The 19,959-nt window shown below is 38.9% G+C and overlaps 1 protein-coding gene and 2 long non-coding RNA genes across 13 annotated transcripts in view; 2 read left to right on the forward strand and 1 right to left on the reverse strand.

Moving 5' to 3' along the window:
- SLC44A3 (solute carrier family 44 member 3) overlaps window positions 1-19,959 on the forward strand; it is a 104,518-nt gene that overhangs the window by 82,728 nt on the left and 1,831 nt on the right. For all 11 annotated transcript variants that reach the window (XM_083620644.1, XM_083620645.1, XM_083620637.1 and 8 more), the window contains 5 exons: window positions 6,480-6,636; window positions 8,347-8,430; window positions 15,612-15,749; window positions 16,592-16,828; window positions 18,619-18,714. In XM_083620644.1, coding sequence (XP_083476770.1) covers window positions 6,480-6,636; window positions 8,347-8,430; window positions 15,612-15,749; window positions 16,592-16,828; window positions 18,619-18,714 — 712 coding nt within the window. The remainder of the gene's footprint in view (window positions 1-6,479; window positions 6,637-8,346; window positions 8,431-15,611; window positions 15,750-16,591; window positions 16,829-18,618; window positions 18,715-19,959) is intronic.
- On the forward strand, window positions 9,968-15,577 carry LOC310765626. The gene is made up of 2 exons (XR_014549689.1): window positions 9,968-10,261; window positions 15,307-15,577. It is a non-coding gene; the product is annotated as an uncharacterized lncRNA (long non-coding RNA).
- LOC310765613 lies at window positions 18,523-19,685 on the reverse strand. Its single transcript, XR_014549676.1, has 2 exons — window positions 19,256-19,685; window positions 18,523-18,873 (listed from the first exon to the last, which is right to left on the reverse strand). It is a non-coding gene; the product is annotated as an uncharacterized lncRNA (long non-coding RNA).

Raw genomic sequence — 19,959 nt, forward strand, 5'->3', positions numbered from 1 at the left:
CTCAGAAATTACTTTGAGTAGATATGTATTGGAATGCAAAGTTGGTTATTTTGACATTGTTAGAGATGAACTGCAACAAGAGCCACTGTAGCTTAGTTAACAGACTGTAAACTAAGCACTTTTTATTTCAGATGTGAACTAGAAAGAACTGTGAACTAAGCAGTTCTTACTTCAAATGTCACTATGGTATGAACTTAGTGGCTGCATTTGAACATAATACACAACCATAGCTTAGTGCTATGTGAGTGATATTCGGGCTCATGCACTCTCCACTCATCTTCTCCAGTGTGTCTGTGGAGGAAATCACAAGTATTTGCTTCAGTTTTCGTTTAATTGTAATCTTTCACTGTATGGTTAGTTTTATCTGTTGTTTGTCTTAACAAACCAGCTTCAAGCTATTGTTCACAATCTTGAATTGATTAGGTAAAATCATAGTTCAAACTAACTTTAGTTCCTGATTTGGTTGGCTTGACAAACAACAGTTAGTGGGAAACTGAAGCAGATTGTTTAAGCTACTATTTAGTGTTCTGTCCACACCAGGGTAGTATTTTATTTTAGACAGGCTACTATCTCTCAGCCTTGGTGTGGAATAATGAAACTGAACTACTTTGCTGGCTTGTTGTAATGATTACTGAGATAATGTGTGTGAAACATGTTGAACTCTCTAAAGTGATACATAAATGCTTTGAAAGCGAACTGTGCACCACGGGTCTCTTAATCGCGTATCTATGAGAGTAACTGTGAAGGATAGGGCCATTGATGTACGATCTAGAAGTACCAAGGCAGCTTTAGCCAGTGGATGAGATCTAACATAACATTCACACAAGGCGTCAGAAAGCCGACGTTGTGCAAACAGAAGCACACAAGCTTAACTGTCATGTTGCACAACCCTAATTATTATTATTATTATATATATTTCATAAGTGCAAGACACCTATTGGAATCAGCTGAACGAAGCTTCTACTAGCTGTTGTGTGAGCAGGCTGCCATAACTGGATACCCCATGCCTCCGGCACCAATAAAACTGCAATTCAAGCAGTATTTGTTCTGTTTTATCTCAGAATGGACTGTCTAATAGCCGGATTCAGTCATTCCAGAATAATTCATGTATTGGCAATCATTTGTAAGCTGATTTTCCACTTCTCTCTCCTTTTGTGAAGGTGTTAATCAACCTTCAAATTTTTTGCACTTCAAAGCTATAATTTGTGTCATTCTGTACAAATATTATCTTTAATGACCTCTTAACAAGAACTCTGTTACATTTTGACAAATAGTTTATTTAAAGCCTTTTTTATTTTCGTGAAATTAGCAACTCATCCTCTATTACATTCATAAACTTTCATTTTCTACATGCCATACATAATACTGTTCTTCTTGCAAAGTGATATGTTCTCAGCTGTCTGAAGTAATTTAGATCCCGTAAGAGGGTAGCTTGTGCAAGCAATTTTTCATACTTGAAAAACCTGTCTGGCTTGTGCAAGCTTGTCTCTATGTGTGAGGCTGATTTGTTGGGTTATGCCCATTGTCAGTTTCACTTTACATATGATTCATTATTTAAATTTTGAATGTTCCCAAATGTTAGTGGTTGAATTGCTGCTTTTTTAAATACCCACTCATATAATGGAATGAGTGCTTATTTGAGGAATGTTGTCTTTGGGAAGAAAGAATGCTACTGGCATTGTCAGTTGTGAAGTAAGGTTGAGAATGGTAGGTGTTTTTAGAATGTTCATGGAGGTATTTGTATTCATAGTAGTTCTTCCAGCACGTTTTTCTCCTTAGGAAAATCACTGTGTGCTGATTTCAGTAAGAATTTGTTTCAAAATATCACATTTGTCTCTCTACAACATATGTATTGGTCTTACATCATGCTGTTAATGACAGACTGGGCCACTAGAGGGCACAAGAGGCACATAGACTGAGCCAAGGCTCTGAATCCACCTCAGAGCCCATATTGGTCACCTCACAATATTTCTCAAACTTGGGTCTTTGGCTGTTGTTGGACGACAACTCCCATCATCCCTGACCACTGGTCCTCCTAGCTAGGGATGATAGGAGTTGTAGTCCAACAGCAGCTGGGGATCCAAGTTGGAGAAACACTGCCTCAGGGGACATGCCAAGAGGACTCTCCCTCCCTCCCTAGCACCAATGGAAGATTTTTATTGCAGATGAGACAGAGGAAGAGAGAAAAAATAAACAAATAAAATTCTCCTACCCATGGTTTTTCCAAAAGGACAGAGTGTGAATTATTATGACCCTTTTGAGGGTTTTAGAAGCCAAGGAAGAAAGAACACACTGTGGTATTTTGGGAGAGAACTGAGGTAGTGAGAGGGAAGATTTTGTAGTCCATGTGCACCAGCACACGACACTTTCACTTGTAAACCATGATTTAGCAAACTAGGTCATATAGAAATGACTATAAAAAACAGTCATTTCTAACACTGTTGTTATATTATTCCATTCATCCATCCATCCAATTTGACCCCAGTTAATAGTACAGGTCAGGGTTGACTTAATTCATGCAAGCTAGAGATATTGATCTCACCAGTCCTTTCCCAAGGGTAACAAGCATGCCTTTTCTCCTCGCACTCTCCCCTTCTGATAAAGCGCACCACTGTGACCTTCAGAATGGCTTTGTTCCTTTGGCACATCTCTCAAAGCAAGAGTTGGTGTTTGTCTGCTCTACATCGTTTTCTCTTTTATAATGCTAGATGATGTATGTTAGCATTGAAATTCATGTATTTGCCAAGGAGAATGAGCCACCCTACAGTGTCGGTCCCTCTTCCTATGATTTGCTTTGCCAGCACATAGAGGTATTTAAACCAATGCAGCAGACTAATGCGTGTAGAAAGATGAAGCAAGAATGCTATCACACGCTTTTGGGCAGTAGTACGGTATGTCACAAGAGCTTTGTTTATCACATTGCGTGCAGAGCCTTTCCCTTTAGCTAGTAAGCATTTTCAGGAAATAGAGCAGCCTTTACCTCAGCAAACCTGCTTCCTCACTACACAAAGCAATCTATTAGGCACTTTGCAGTCTCTCCATAAGCGGAATTAAAAGTGGGGAGGGTGGAGAGTTGTTTCAGCTGGATTAGCTTCACAGGGGTCGTCTGTTTGACCTGAAACTTTGCTTTGCTTTCTTTTATTTTAGATAGAAGATGCATTCTTTAGAGCTGTTCATAATTTAATAACAGATATACAGCTTCCTCTACCACCTACTCTTTCATGATTTGTGAAAGCAGAATTCAGTATTTTGAAATCTGCCTTTAAAAAGAACTTCATATTTAGAGGTTGCATTTTAAGCTTCAGTTTATGATGAGTAAGGATGCAAATTTGGTACCTTTAAATGAGTGGCAGCGCAGCTGAGTGACTAATAAGTGGGTATGGGCTAAAATCCCAACTCAGGTCTAATTTCAGTGGTTGACACTGGGGAAGTCTGTAAAAATGGTAATAATACTCTTACTGTTATTTCACGTTTATTTCAAATCAGAAATATATAGAAGGCAGCAAAGGATTGTTGGAGTGATAGTAGTGGGGAAGAGATGCATTGCTTGCTTCTCTTTCCACTAAAAAAAATACAGTGCCTGAAAAGTGCTGGATCATATCATAAGATTGTAAAGTTCTCTGATGCTATGGAATGAGATACCTCATACTTGTATTTCACAGAGGAAAGGGAGCTTCATTTCACAAATTTTTAAATATATTTTTATTATGTAGACAAATCCACAGTCAATTTTGTGAGTGTAGATTATTTTATTTACTTTATAACAGCACAAGGAACAGGGCACATGCCACCATGAAACTATCTCAGCAAGCAGGAATTCAGCTCAGAAAATTCATGTTGTAAAAGTGTCTGCAACAGCATCAGGGTATCTTCTTCTCTTAAGAGTCCTCTTAACAGCCGTGTGGTACTGCCCAGTTGAACTTAGCCCGATGCATCTTATTAGATGACTTTGATTTTTTCTCTGCAGTTGAGTGATGTTGTTTGGGTTGATATACCAGTTGATGACATTTCCTGAGCTATATTAGCTCTACCAGCTGTCTCTTATCTTGCATCTTTTGCATTTTTGGTTCGATCTTAGATAAAAGGAAAGTCTTTGTTCTGTTTTTTGACCTGCTTAGAGCCCATAAAGCTGCGAAACATTATCAGAGCCTGTTCTCTTCAGTTTTCCTTGGCTGGAACCAGGCAGTTGAAGAATTTGTTATAGACTTATCCAAACACACTTCAAAATTTACCATTTGACTACATTAATGAACACACTTTAGGTAATCTTACAAGTAAAAGGTAATCATACGAATACAATTCCTTCTTGTGCTTTCAGTAAGAAATTAATTATTAATAAATGCATAATCCTTGTCTTTTTTGCATGTCCTATGCTTGGTTAATATATTTTTTAATATATTCTGCAGTTATATTTTTTCTAGGTGTTTCACATGTAAGCATTTATGAAGAGACATTTGATTAAGCTAAATTCAAACCGAGATAAAGATCTATTTCAGAAACATAAGAATGATGACTTTTAGAAAGTATGTCAATGTACTTATTTTACATAGAAATCCAGCACTTACCCCCAAACTGTTCCCCTGGCCTGAAGAGCTGAAATGAATGCATACCATTTTCCTGGTATTTCCTATTGAAAATAATGTGGTGCATGCATATATAAATATAGCCTTATAGCTGTAGTGTAGCTATTACTGTGGAAAGGCTGTAGGGATTGTATTACTATGATACCTACCTAGGCTGACATGGCTATGTCTATTTAAATTCCTGCTTAGGTGAAGATTTAATAAAAATATATTTACAGAACTTCAGTTTCATACTTCACCCATTGGCTCTTGTTCTTTTGCGAACACTGCTCCTATTTTGTAAAGGTCATGGCAGAAAACACTTGAAAGAGTGAACATTTTAAAGTGTGATTCGCATTTCATTCATTCTTGAGGCTTGTTTTGGATTCATATTAATGCAAGCTTGAACTCAAATAATACTTGAGAAGTTCTGTTACAATTGTGTCCTGCGATTCCCATTAAGCTCACCTTCAAAAGCCAGCTCACAGAAATCTATGGTTTGATCTTTCTCCCTCCCCCCCATCCATTATAATGCTATAGTCAATCCTAAGCAGTAAAGTCCTCATTTCACCATTAGCAGTACTGCATACCAGTTTTATAGTTTTTCGGAAAGGAGGCCTAATCTTATGTTTAATAACTGAAGAGAAGAAGAATTAGAGGTTATAATGAAATGGCAAATAGGGATTAATCAGATTAGTGTGGGGGGAAAGAGATTAGCTAAGAACTGTATACTACAAATTTCATATCGGCTTTTCCCTGTTTAGAGCTCTATTAAAATCTTCTCCAGTTTTTAATTATTTGTTTACTTACAATAATTAGACTCCTAATAAAAAATGTTTCCAAGTGGGACACAGCCTATTAAAAACAGGATAAAATTCACTAATCTTAAGGTCCTATAGAACAGAATCAAAAGCAGAAGCAGAATGTTTGCCTGAGTAAAAGCGTTTTTAATATGCCATAGGCAGTTGTAGCATATCAGGAGATAGTGTGTGCCATAACACTGAATGCCCTCTTATGAATATTTCTCAAACAAACCTTGGAAAAGCATGTGTCCTTATCTATACAGTGGTACCTCGGGTTACATACACTTCAGGATACATACACTTCAGGTTACAGACTCCACTAACCCAGAAATAGTACCTCGGGTTAAGAACTTTGCTTCAGGATGAGAACAGAAATCGTGCTCCGGCGGCACGGCAGCAGCAGGAGGCCCCATTAGCTAAAGTGGTGCTTCAGGTTAAGAACAGATCACCAGAACAAATTAAGTTCTTAAGTTCTTAACCCGAGGTAGGTACCACTGTACTTTGACAGATTTTAAGCTCAGAACAAATTATGCTATATTATTGTAGCACAATGGGACCTCCCGAACGAATTAAGTACTTAACCTGAGGTACCACTGTACATATGTGAGTTTTTGGTCTCACTGGGGGCCACACCACTCTTTTTGCAGCAGATCTGTTTACTCAAAAGATGGGTTCTCCTGTGCCCATCAGATCAGGGAAAGTGGTGACCATGCAAATTTTCCCAGGGCTCTACTAAGCATGTAAAACTGCATTTTCATTCAGGGAATTTCCTAAATGCTTTGAAGATTAATTTCCACAGAGTATTCCACAGTGTATTATCCAGAGAATAGGATTGGATAGCACAGTTGTTTTGAGTGGTTTGTAGCACCCAGCACTGTCACATACATAGTGGAGCTTCTGGAATGGCAGGGTTGAGAGCATGTAAATTATAATGGCCTTAAATATATATGCATCCAATTTGATGGCACGTGGGCTCAATTCAGTTTTTCAAAGGTCAGTAGATACAGGACTTTCGTCATAATCGGTTAACAAACTATGAGATGCCAATCCTAATAGCTATATTGTGTTTCGTTTTATCACCTGTGTAGTTTTACATGTTTATTTTTCGTTCTAGAAGTAAAAGTAAACCACCAAGTCATCCAGTCCTGTCTTCCATATCAATTCTTTTTTGTTATCATCTGGGAACAGTTGTGAAAGGGTCCTTTTTAATCACAATAGTGAGAGTCCCGAGGATTATTCTATTGTCAATTTATAGCATCCTGGAAAAAAAGGTAGGCTTGTACTTTAGTTCTGTAATGCCATCATATAGCAGTTAATGCATCAGGGAGCAGAAAGTAATGATATCTGAGCATCATTTCCCGCTCTTGTATTTATTTTTTACTTACTTATTTATTGAGCTTTATAGCTCAATATCATCCCGATTCCAAATGTTCACAGCAGGTTACAAAGTTCAAGAGACAACATTTCCATTGTGCGGTCTTAAAAGTCTCCACCCCTTGATGGCTTACCTATAACCTAGGGGTGAGGAACCTCTGACTTGTGTGCCTAATTAGTTCCCCACCCCTGCCTTCACCTCTGGAAACCAACCTAAACAGACAGATTTTGACAAAAGAAGTATTTAGGGTTTCATGGATTAGAACTGGAACTATGAATTATGACTGTGAAGATAGTATGGAGCTAGTGGAATTATGAACACTAAAGAAATTCATTTTCCTCACACACCCTCCTTAGGCACTAAGCTGCCACATTCTAAAGAAGCTAAAGCTTCTGAATAGTTTACAAGCACAAGACCATTTTGAATGTTGGGGACTGTTCAGGAAAAGGCTGATGGCACAAATCAAGAAAATGCAATGCTTATTATAGGAATTAATTTTGGATTTAATTTCTAATTCCCAGCATTTTTATTTTTAAAATATCCTGAATCCTTTAAACATTTTATTTACATTAAAGTAATAAAAAATATTTTGTGTTCTGCTCATCTCTGTCACATAATGTAGTTATTAAAAGAGCTTTTCTAGCTTTTATTTTCCTCTTCTAAAGGAGAATAAATAGTATTGAATGGCAGTGGCTTTTGTGATCTGTGCAGAATGTTGTAATAATGTATAGCAATACATTGGAGATCACTGCATAATTGTAAGGCTAAGTTTCCCAGAAAGTCTGTGTTATGGGAATTTGATCTACAAATGAAGGAGACAAGATGCTGCTAAAACGTCTGGATCATACCAATGTTTCAGTAAAAGTTCTAGTGATCTTTCCTATACAGAATGTCCTACTTTGCACTGAGACCCTGTTTTCGGGTATCAATCCCAAGAACATAACAGGCTATCTAATATGCTGCTGCTGCTGCTGCTAGTATAAACATTTATTTATTTACTGCCTGTCTGAAGATCACATCCAAAATTATGTTTCTTATGGTCCACAGAGCTCCATGTACTGTACAACTGTCCTACAGGTTTTGCAGTTGCAACAGCTTTCTGTTGGAAGGAATTCCCCTTCTCTCCACCCCCCATTAAGAAATAAAACAATATGCAGCTGTCTGGGTGTCAAGCTGCAAACTATATTTGCTAAACACACAGCATTAAGCCTTTCTGTTTCTCTATTTTCTAAGCAGATGGAAGCTTAACCCAAACTATTCACAGGCCTGATCTACATGTCTTGTTAAGGCACAGTTTGTCTTAAACCATAGTTTAATTGTGAATGTGCCTCCCCCTCATACATGGTGCCTGCATTGTCTCGAGGAAGCCATAATATGACTTGTTATGTTGTCCGAACCCAAACCATGGTATGTCTGTTTCAGATAAAACACAAGAAATACGCCAGGACTAAACCAAGAACATAACACAACAGAGGTGGTAACTGCATAGCTGATGCAGAAGTACTTCACACTGCTTTCTGACAATGGGTGTCCTGGAAAAAGGAAAACTTAATTTGCAAATATGTTTCTGGCTTTGACAACTAATTAGTGCTGTTTCCCACTGCAGAAGAATACATGTGCAAGATGCATATTCAAATGCTGCTGTTGCTGTTTCTGGTGCCTAGAAAGAGGCCTAAGATGCTTAAACCAGGTATGTTATATCAGGTGAAGTTATGTATAGATACTTGATTTATTTACTGGAAAAAAATCAGAATGAAAATGGAGGTTCTTTAGGAAAATACTTCAAAAGTTATTTAATTTTTACTTGCTCAGTTTAGCATTGGTTCAGAAATGCTAATTCTGTTGGTCACTATCACAGCTGTATTCTGTGACTGGCATGTTTGTCACAAAAATAAGCATTATCTACTACTATGGTCTTTGAGGAGTAAACAATTGTGTGCTTGGTTGATGCTACCACATGAGATTTTTGTGCATGCTTCGCCAGCCTTAGAGTCTGTTGGCTCTCAAAGCAGCTACAAGACAGATTAGTCCCAAGTTAGAGATATGACAATTAGTTTATGCTTATCAGCAATCTCTATCTTCATATATCCTTGTTATTTATTATGTTAAATCTTTGATGATATAAGTTATGAAAATGCATGTTTCTTATCTATTTTTGGGCTTTTTTTAAAAAAATTGTGAAATATTGTATAATAAATAATCTGTGTAAATGCAAAATTGTAATTTCATGAATTCAGTCTGCTAGTCATACTAAATATTTAGTATCATCCTATTTTTGATGGTTTAAAAAAAGAACAATTAAGTCAAATCAGAAACTTCTGTAGGAAGATGCATTTTCCCTTATAGTCAGTCTCCTAGTTTTCCTCTAATTACCATCCCATTATTTCATACCTTGCTGTTGTGGATTTTTATTATTTATTTATTTATTTATTTATTTTACAGTAGTGATAAATTGATAAATTGTTAGGAATTGTAGTCTGGAGGATCTCGAGGCAGCATGCTGGTGAAAGCTGCACATGGATATGTTTTTCATTGAATAATTAATTAAGCAATTAAGCAATTTTTATTCTCTCTCGCCTTCAGCAAAACTGGTCTCATGGTAGCTACACACAACCCTATGAGATAGGTTAGTTAGGCTGAGAGAGAGTGGCCAGCTAAATGCCACCCTTTGAGCTCTGGAGTTTTCAGCCTAGGTTCCTAATCCACACTGTGCTATTGATTAAAGTTCATGTAGATGTTCCACAGGTAAATAAGTTGGTTTATTTATTTATTTAGAATTTATAAAAATAAATAAATTATATACCGCCCTATACCCTCAGGTCTCAGGGCAGTTCACAGAACAAAATCAGTATATAAAACCACAAAATACATTATAATCAGTGTGGTTCTTTTATTAATTTGAAAAGTGATATTGCATTAGCTCTCTCGGGCCCCCATTTATTCAAATTTTGGCCTCGCTCCCCAGTCCGCACAACAAGGCAGTGTGTAGCCCACGGGTTTCATGTCAAGGTACTCTTGCAAAAGTTGAACTGCCCTGAATTGTAGATGTTCTGCAAGTAAATAACTTGATTTCATTGTAATCAGTGTGGTTCAGCTCATTCAGACACCCTTTTATTCCTATTCGTAGTCTGCCTACCTGTCGTAAGTAGTCTACCTATATCCAGGGACAATACACCACAGCTCCAGCATGGTACATCATTTATAATCTGTGTGCCATCTTACTGTACTATTATGTACCTGGGTTGGGACAGTTCTGTATGCGGCATGGATTGAGACCAACCAGATTGTATGAGCAAACCAAAGAAGCTAAATACAATCACGTCTGACCAGCTTGTTTTTGGCTTCTTTTAAAAGAAGATTTTGTTGCTATGGCTCTCCTCTTTTCACTGAGCTCATTTTTAATAGAGTCCTAGAATGGAAGACTGAATTCAGCTGTTACACAAAGTTGCAATTATTCTTCAGAAGCAGGAAACTTTAGGGCTTGGACCTCTGCCACAGGGCTTTTCTCATGAAGCTAACAGGTCAGTTTTTCCAAGACCCTTGACATTCATTCTGTGTTGTGAAGTACAGAGGGATGTTTTTTCCCCCTAAGTACTTTTTTTTTGTCTACTGTGCTATTTCAAAATATGTAAACAATCCCATTCCTTATTTATCTGTGAGAAATATAGTCTTTGGTTCCCAGGCACTGGAACATAGGGGCTGAATTTCTTCTAAAAGGGAGTTGTAGGATAGTAACTTATTATTTATCACCTTCGACACAGATCTCAAGGCATTGTGCAAAATGCAATAAAAACATCTGAATAACACACACACACACACACACACACACACACACACACAATAAAACCCCAACACAGGAAATAACAGCAGATATATCAGAGACCTATTCATCCAGCTAGGAAAGCTTCTTAGAACAAAACTGTCTTCAGTTGTTTCCAGAAAGTTCAGATAGTGGGCGTCTGTCGTGTCTCGACAGGAGTGCTGCTCTGCAGAACAAGACCCTGCTCCGAGTCTCGGTGGAGTGGGTTTCTGGTATCTTTAGAACTTGAAGGAAAAGCTATATTGTAGACCACAGTGACTTATTGGGTATATAAAGGATTAAGTAATCTCTCAAATGCTTTGGGTGTAAGTGTAACTGAATTGTCTGTGTTCCAGACTTGCTAGTTTGTACTGCCGTTGCAATTTTGGATATCTTGGTCTATGGACTTGCGGTGAACATATGAACTAGCAAAGGATTTAAGTCTTTAACAAAACATGTTAAAATTGTCAAAACGTCAAAGAATCTTGTTAGTTTGTTTCGACTACGGCAGACCAACACGGCTACCTACCTGTAAAGAATCTTGTGTTATGTTAAGGACTAACAAATTGTTTTATTTGCTATGCTTGTTAGTTGCTTGTTACACAGAGGTGTCCAAGAGACTTAAAACATGTTTAAAAACATTATAATATTGACACATTCGTACTAAAATGCATGCAATTTATAGAAAACCTACAACAACATCCCTCCATATCAGCTGCAGGAAGCTGTGGCAGCACAGTAAAAGCAAATACATCATCATAATAGTCCATCAACAGCCAGGTGGGGGAGGAATGAGTTATATTTTTACCAGGCACCATAAAGATGTCAGTGAAGGTACCAGGCAGATCTCAATAGGGAGAATGTTCCGCAGATGGCGGCTGCAACTATAAAGGCATAATTTTTAATGGATTTCATTTCACCTGACATATTTCAAAATAAATGGTCGATCTTTAAAGTGCCACAAGGATCTTAGGTTATTTTTGCTGCAACCAATGAACTGTGTCACCCCTTTAGAAATTGCTAAAGTAGTCAGCTACAATAGAATTCATGTTTGCAAGTTACGTTTTGTTTGATTTTTCTTCCACCTCCACTGCTATATTAAGTGCAATGATGTACATTCATTAAATCAAAGCCCAAAACTTTCCTAATTATGAAAAGAAAATTCAAATTGGGGGCATAAATCTTAGTCTGAGCGACACTTTTCAGCAGATGCTGAGGAATTTTTCAGTTTCAAAAAAGCAAACTAACTGTAATGTATTCAAATCCCAAATAAATATGGAAAACTATAAATTCTTTTGGCAGAATCACTTTGCTTTCTGCTAATAGGAGTTAAGATGGCGGCGCAAGCACTTGCAGCGGCTCGGCACTCCGAAGACCGGTATTCAGTGATTTGTGTTTTATTTTTATTTGTGAACTTATTGCTGCTATGGACTGTGAATACTCAGGCACAAGAAATTTATAGTCGTCAAGAGCTCTTAAGTATCGGCAGAGGAGAAGGTTGCAGCCAGGAGGTCTCAACCTATAACATTCCAGCTGAGCTTATCAGAGAGCCTCCATATCTTGCACATTCTTGGGATACTCCCCTTGCTCTCCTTGCCAGAAAGAAAAGAAAACGGAGAGGGCGTAAGCAGAAGAGGGGTTGCAGGGCTGGACTACGAGTGAGGTTAGGTAAAAATCCCCACAAGCCTGCATTGCCAAGTCTCCTTGTATCAAATGTGAGATCCTTACCTAACAAGGTAGAGGAGTTGGAGCTTATTACCTCTCGGCAGAAAAGTATCCGGGACTGCTGTGTTATGGTCCTTTTAGAGACGTGGCTGGATCCCTCCTTTCCACAGGGACTTCTGCAGCTAGAAGGACGCTCAGTAATTAGAGCGGATAGAACCGCTGAATCCGGGAAGAGCAGAGGAGGAGGAATTTGCGTTTATATAAATAACAACTGGAGCTCGGACATCAAACAAATGGACACGCATTGCTCTCCTGACTTGGAGTACCTAGTGGTGAAGTGCCGCCCTTTTTATTTGCCACGTGAGTTTAATGTTGTTATAATAACAGCGGTGTATATACCTCCCGATGCAAACACTACTACAGCTATGGGCCACCTGCTAACTGCTATTAGCAAACAGCAGCGGGCCCACCCGGATGGAGCATTTGTGGTTGCTGGTGATTTTAACCGAGCCGATTTAAGGACTGTGCTTCCTAAGTTCCACCAGTATGTTGATTGTCCCACTAGGGGGGGAAATACCCTGGACCGAGTATATAGTAACATCATGCATGGATACAAGACCAAGCCCTTGCCCAATTTGGGGCAGTCAGACCACATATCTTTACTTATGATACCATCATATAGACCTCTCGTATGCAGAATTAGACCATCAACTAGAGAGATACGAGTGTGGCCAGTAGGTGCATCTGAGCAACTTCAAGATTGCTTTCGGAGCACCGAGTGGTCGCTTTTTGTGGAGAATAATGTGGACACATACGCTTCAACAGTACTGTTCTACGTTAAAAGCTGCATTGATGTTGTCACTACCACCAAACAAATACGGGTGTTCCCTAACAACAAGCCCTGGCTAAACAGGGATGTGTATCTTCTGTTAAAGGTAAGAAATGCTGCTTTTCATTCTGGTGATGCGCAACAGTATAGAGAAGCCAGAGCCAAATTGAAAAAGGGCATTAGGAATGCCAAAGCTATGTACTGCCGGAGGATTGAAAAACTTTTTGAGAGCTCCGACCCTCGTCGAGTATGGCAAGGCCTGCGACAAATCACAGGGCAAAATATTAAAAACGAACTGGCCAGTAGCAGTGCGCACCTGGCTGATCAACTGAATCAATTTTTTAGTCGCTTTGAGGTGGGAACTGGAACTACCGTCACTACAGCATTGGCTACCAGCACATCATCAGAAACTACTACTGATAGACAACCATTTTTATTACAGACCTCTGACGTACAACGTGCCTTTCGGAGCATTAACATTAGGAAGGCAGCTGGACCGGATGGAATTATGGGACGGGTTATTAGGGACTGCGCTGCAGAATTAGCTGGGGTATTTACGGACATTTTTAACCTATCCCTGTTGCAGGGTTCTGTCCCTACCTGCCTGAAGACATCGATTATAGTGCCAGTCCCCAAGCAGTCAGTGGTGGTATCTCTCAATGACTATAGACCAATAGCTCTAACATCTGTTGTTATGAAATGTTTTGAGAGATTGGTGCTAGATCATATTAAGGCTGGTCTTCCATCCACTCTAGACCCGTACCAGTTTGCATACAGAAGAAACAGATCTACTGATGATGCTATTTCCATCGCTGTCCATACTGTACTGAGTCACCTAGAACGACAGGGAACCTACGCAAGGCTGTTGTTTGTGGACTACAGTTCTGCCTTCAATACAATTCTGCCAGACAGGTTATTTCTTAAAATGACCAATTTGGGTATACATCAGAAGATCTGTCTGTGGGTAAGGAATTTCTTGACTGATAGGCCGCAGACAGTGAGAATGGGACCTTACTATTCTTCTACTCTAGTATTAAGCACAGGAGCCCCTCAGGGATGTGTGCTAAGTCCCTTTCTCTATTCCCTGTACACATTTGATTGCACCCCACTGTATAAGTCCAACACAATCATCAAATTTGCGGATGATACAACAGTGGTGGGGCTCATTAGTGAGAACAATGAGACTGCTTATAGGAAAGAAGTACAGGGGTTAATTCAATGGTGTAAAGAAAACAATCTTATGCTTAACACCAAAAAAACCAAAGAACTCATAATTGACTTTAGGAGAAAGAAAAGTGTATTTTTACCATTGTACATAAATGGCGAGGAGGTGGAGAGGGTTGGTAGTTTTAAATACCTGGGCATTTATATCTCTGAGGACCTCTCATGGACTGCAAATATTAATATGGTTGTGAGGAAGGTGCAGGGGAGGTTGTATTTCCTGAGAATGCTCAGGGGACTGAATCTATCTCAGCACCTACTTCTGTCCTATTATCACAGTACCATCGAGAGTGTCTTAACCTATAGTGTATTATCGTGGTATGGGAGCAGCTCCGAAACGGATAAAAAAGCTTTACAGAGAATAATTAAAATTGCCCAGAATGTTATTGGGCTCCAACTACCAACCCTGGATGAGATCTTCACGTCTCGCACTTTGAAGAAGTCACACAATATCCTGAGGGATCCCACCCATCCTGCTCACAACTTCTTTGAACTGTTGCCTTCGGGCAGAAGATATAGGACAATGAAAACACGAACCACACGCCTTCTGAATAGTTTCTATCCAAGAGCTCTGATTGCACTAAATAATGATCTCAGGGCCAGTTGCAAGAAATAGCAAGCAGGGAGTAGGAAGGAATGAGATAGGTTTTAGGTTATGTTATGCCTTTAAATAGGTTATGTTATATTCTGGATTATGTTATGTTTTATAGATTATGTCTGAATAGGATGAGAGTGTTGGAGATACGTGTAAATGTGTATGTGAACCCGGTCTTTGGGGGGTTGTTTGATTTTCGTTGTTGTGTATACTGTGTATATACGGACAATGACAATAAATTTATCTAAATCTAAATCTAAATCTAAATCTAAATCTAAATCTAATCTCTGTTAAGAATGCCAATATGAGATGGCTTTTTAAAAAATAGTTCAAGAATGATGTAATTCTTTTTCTTTTTCTCTAAACAAAATACGACTGCTTTCAGACGGCTGAAAAGAATAATTGTACACAGTTTCACACATTCCTCTTTCATTTATATACCCACTTTGTACTTCAGTAACTAAATCCTTGAGGAATGCTGGGCATTGATCTTCAGAGATTTAAAGAAAACTGTTTAATTTGTGGTAAGAGGTTTAGCTGTATTTTTTTAACTTTGTTAACCATTTCAGTTAAGAAGAAGTTCTATGGTTTTTGAAAATTAGGTTCAAAGATTATGCAAGATATTTTTCATAGAATTATGGAATACTTTTGTCAGATCTGATTTTGAAGTAACTTTGGCTAGGTTAAGATTTCTACCTTCTACTTTTCATTCTCCTTCCTTCCTTTTTTTTTTAACTAAACCAATTTACATTCTAATTACAGAATGCATACACAGCAACAGCCATAAATGGGACATACTTTTGGACCTCAGCAGAAGATGCTGCTGTTATTTTATCAAAGAGTTCAGCTAATGCCACAGCAATCAGCTGCTTCAGTGACTTCGTTATATTTCTAGGAAAGGTAAAACCTTATTATCACTGTGCCATTGATTAGTAACTGAAAATACTGTCTTGTATAACAATGGAATTCAAAAATCTCAAAGTTCAATTCTCCTCTCATGGCAATTAATATTGCTCCTTACTTGAAATCTCCCCTAATCAGTACAGTATAATATATAGAAATAAATTAGGATTCATGAGTGATGTTTATAGAGAAATAACAAAGTTTGAAATTTTTAAGTAAACAGGGAAGTCCTGTTTGAGTTGGGTTGGGCATTCTGCAATATTGTGACTTGGCATTATATGAATTTGAGTTGCAGTGCCTTTCCTTTGCGCCCTCCCTGACTTCCTATTTTGTGTGAGTCAGAAGGGCAAGCACTAGGAGAAAACTAATACCCCACCTGAAGACATCTTAAGAATACCTTACAGATAAGACCAGTGGTCCCTTTGTGCACACTGTAGTTTCTCCAGTCCTGTTGTAGTAGCAAGCTGGCGAATTGTTGTCATGTTATAACTCAGAGGGAATCAGGCTGCACAAGGAGAGGAAGAAGATACATGAGGCTTGTTCATGTAACGCCAAACCATAATTTGCCATTACATCTGAAGCAAGCATTGGAAAATGGTGCTGCTTTCCTCAAGCAGTTAATAGTCTTAATTTAAGATAATATACAGATAAGAATTAAAAAGAACAAAGCAAACAATTTTGCAAGCAGAGGGAAGGTTTGAAATAAGACATTCCCTGTAATCTTTTGAATGCAATAATCTCTAAATGCTAAATACACTTAAATGTTTTGGTCATCTTTGGTGAGTGAAGTCTGCAATAGCTTCTTCTGAAATATAGTCTCTACATTTATTTTCATACAGGTGTTTGTGATATGTTTCACAGTTTTTGGAGGTTTGATGGCATTTAACTACAACCGTGAATTACACGTTTGGGTAGTTCCACTGCTGCTGGTTGCTTTTTTGGCTTATCTCATCGCCCACAACTTCTTATCAGTATTTCAGACAATAGTGGATGCCCTATTGCTTTGCTTTGCTGTTGACAGAGAAACAAATGATGGATCTGCAGAGAAGCCTTACTTCATGGACCAAGAATTAATGGTAAGCAGTTAGACAAAACTAGCTTGGGCAAGTAAGCAGGCACTTCTGTAGGTCTGTTCACACCGGGATAATCTTTGCCATGTCTTTGGCCACAGAGGTGGAGATGAGCCTGGTCTCAGTCACCTTCCTGGGGTTGGGGAGAGCTTCACTTAGAGGAGATGGAATTGAAGTTGCATCAGTGGTTCTGCCTCTGCCTTAAAGCTATGCAATAACAGTGAGGTGGGACTCTCTTCAGGCAACCCATTAGGTCCCTCGCCAGCATCCAGATCAGCTCCTTCTAGACAGGGTTTCAACTCCACATTCTCACTCGTCCTTTGGAGTGAGAGCAGCCCTGCCAAGAAGTCTCTACAGGGCTTATGACAGAATCAGATTGGGTTTACATCCAGCTAAGTGTGTGTAGGATTACTGTCTTAATATGATGTGCAGTACAATCTGGTGTATGTTTACTCAGATAATCCCTATTATGCTCAGTGGGTTTTACTCCCAGGTGTTTGTAGGATTAAAGCCTTAAACAATTCCTTCTATTGTTGACCGCATCCTGTGATGTATGTATGATTCTTTTAGGGTGGTCTTTGGCTAAGGGGTTGGGCAGTTTCAAAAGTCTTTAAAGGTTCCTGCATACTTGGTTCTTGGTCTCTCTTACCTCCGTGCAAGGGGAGGAGAGAACTCTGTTGCAACAGAAAAATAAAGATCTGCCTTGCTTTCACTTCATCCTTCCTCCGCCCATTCATCTATGACCGATCATGGACCTGGGGGACTCAGTCCCTTGGGGAGTTGGGCAGCAACAAGTCAACCCCCCCCCCCGTTTTTCTACAACACATCTTAAGGTATAAAAGCTAACAACATAATCCTAAACAGATTTAATAGGAAACCAGTCCCACTTATTTTCAGTGGGTCCTTCTGCTAATATCCTTAGCATTTCAGCCTTAAGTACCAATTCTATATGTTTATACAGATAAAATCACATTCATTTTAATAGGAGTTCCTGATAATTGTGCTTAGGAGTATAGTTTTAATTATATATTTTAAATATATACCAACATTTCTTGGTGTGAGAGTATGCAAGTGTTTGAGTAAAAAGTTGGTCCAGTAGAACATGAAATGCAAGGCCAACAGAACAGCACTGATATTTTCCTCAACTGTTCTATCAAGAGGTCTAGAAAAGGACAACCAAATTGATCAGGGAGGTGGAGAAACTCCTTGATCGTAACATTTGGGGCTTTCTAATGTAGAAAAAAGGTGAGTTAAGAGGAGACGCAATCAAGGTGTATAAATTTATGAAGAAAGTGAATGAAAAAACATCTTTCCTCCCTCATAACATTAAAACTCAGAAATATCCAATGAAGTTGAATATTGGAAAATTTAGGATGGGAAAAAAGTACTACTACACACACTGCATATTTAAACCATGGAATTCACTTTGAGAATGTGAAAGGCCACCTGGGTGGCTTTAAAAGATTAGACAAATGCATGGACAGTAAAGCTATATTCTGCCTCCACTGTTGGAGATAGCATGCCTCTGAATGCCAGCTGCTGGGAATCACTAGTGGGGAAAGTGCTATTGTGCTGAAGTCCTACTTTCAGACTTCCCATAGGCATCTGGTTGGCCACTGTAACAACAGGATGCTAAAATAGTTGGGCCGTTAGCCTCATCCAGCAGGTGATTCTTATGTTCTTAAGGGCAGATATTTTCCTTTTGCAAATATCTGTATTACCGCAGAAAACATCAGCTTTGGCTAAAAAGAATCAGAAGTAGGTTGTCAATCAACTGGTTGTTTTGTTCTTTGTAGAACTTTTTGGATCAGAGCAGCAAGTTTGCAGAGAACACACATGGAAATAAAAATATCCTTCATAACAAGGAATATGTCACAGAACTTCAGCCTATGGTAAGAAACAAGTAAATGCCATAATATATGGACATCAAATAACAAGGTGTATTTTCTTTGCAGTACAAATGTATTTTATACTTTGTGTTTCCAGTACAGTACTTCTAGAGGAGGATACTTTTGGAAGAATTATTCCTAATTTCAGAGTGGGATATTTTGCTCGTGTAAGCAGAACACTTACACTTGGGACGCGGGTGGCGCTGTGGGTTAAACCACAGAGCCTAGGACTTGGTGATCAGAAGGTCAGCAGTTCGAATCCCTGCGACGTGGGTGAGCTCCCGTTGCTTGGTCCCTGCTCCTGCCAACCTAGCAGTTTGAAAGCATGTCAAAGTGCAAGTAGATAAATAGGAACCGCTCTGGTGGGAAGGTAAACGCCGTTTCCGTGCGCTGCTCTGGATCACCAGAAGCGGCTTAGTCATGCTGGCCACATGGTCCGGAAGCTGTCTGCGGACAAACGCCGGCTCCCTCGGCCCATAGAGCGATATGAGCGCCACAACCCCAGAGTCGGTCACAACTGGACCTAATGGTCGGGTACCTTTACCTTTACTAAGCAGAACATGCTTTAGCATCATCTTTCTGTTTGAAAGCCAAGCATAGTGTGTACATGAGCATAGCGCTACGTTCTGATATGTAATCTTCCCAGACCATATTAGGTATATACTGGAGGATTAGGCTGCCATGACCTGTTTCTTCAATGTCGCTACATTCTTCCATTGAATAATGTAATTTTCCTTAAGCTGTATTCTACATATTTACCATAAAAAAGGAGGGATACTGTCTGCCTGTGTGTTAATGAGATCAAGTTTTAAAATCAGCAACAAAAACAAATTGCTGTTTTCCCTGTGCCCCCTCTTTTACATGGGCATCTTTAAGGTAGTGCACAGATAAAGTATATAATATGTAGTTTCTCCTAAAAATAGTAGCAGCATCTTTAAAATGTTTCTGACATAATTTCACTCTAGTGTCCACTTAAAAAAACACTGTATCTGTAGCATAATTGATTTGAGTTTTTAAAAAATTGGGTTTTTTTCTGTGCATGGTTTTTACAGTAGCAGCCATCTTTTTTCTGCCAAAATAGTTTTTGCCAGGAAAGAAAAACTGCACGTAGTGCTCATGTTGTAAGCCCTGACAGAGCTTAGGCTCTTGCATATTTTTTCTTTTCAGAACTTTCTGGTGCGTGGAAATAAGCCAGTCAGGCAGTCTGGAAGTGTGGTTTTAAGTTTATTGTGTTTATGAATGGCTGTA

This window comes from Podarcis filfolensis (assembly GCF_964270895.1).
Source record: "Podarcis filfolensis genome assembly, chromosome: 6".
Taxonomy (NCBI): domain Eukaryota; kingdom Metazoa; phylum Chordata; class Lepidosauria; order Squamata; family Lacertidae; genus Podarcis; species Podarcis filfolensis.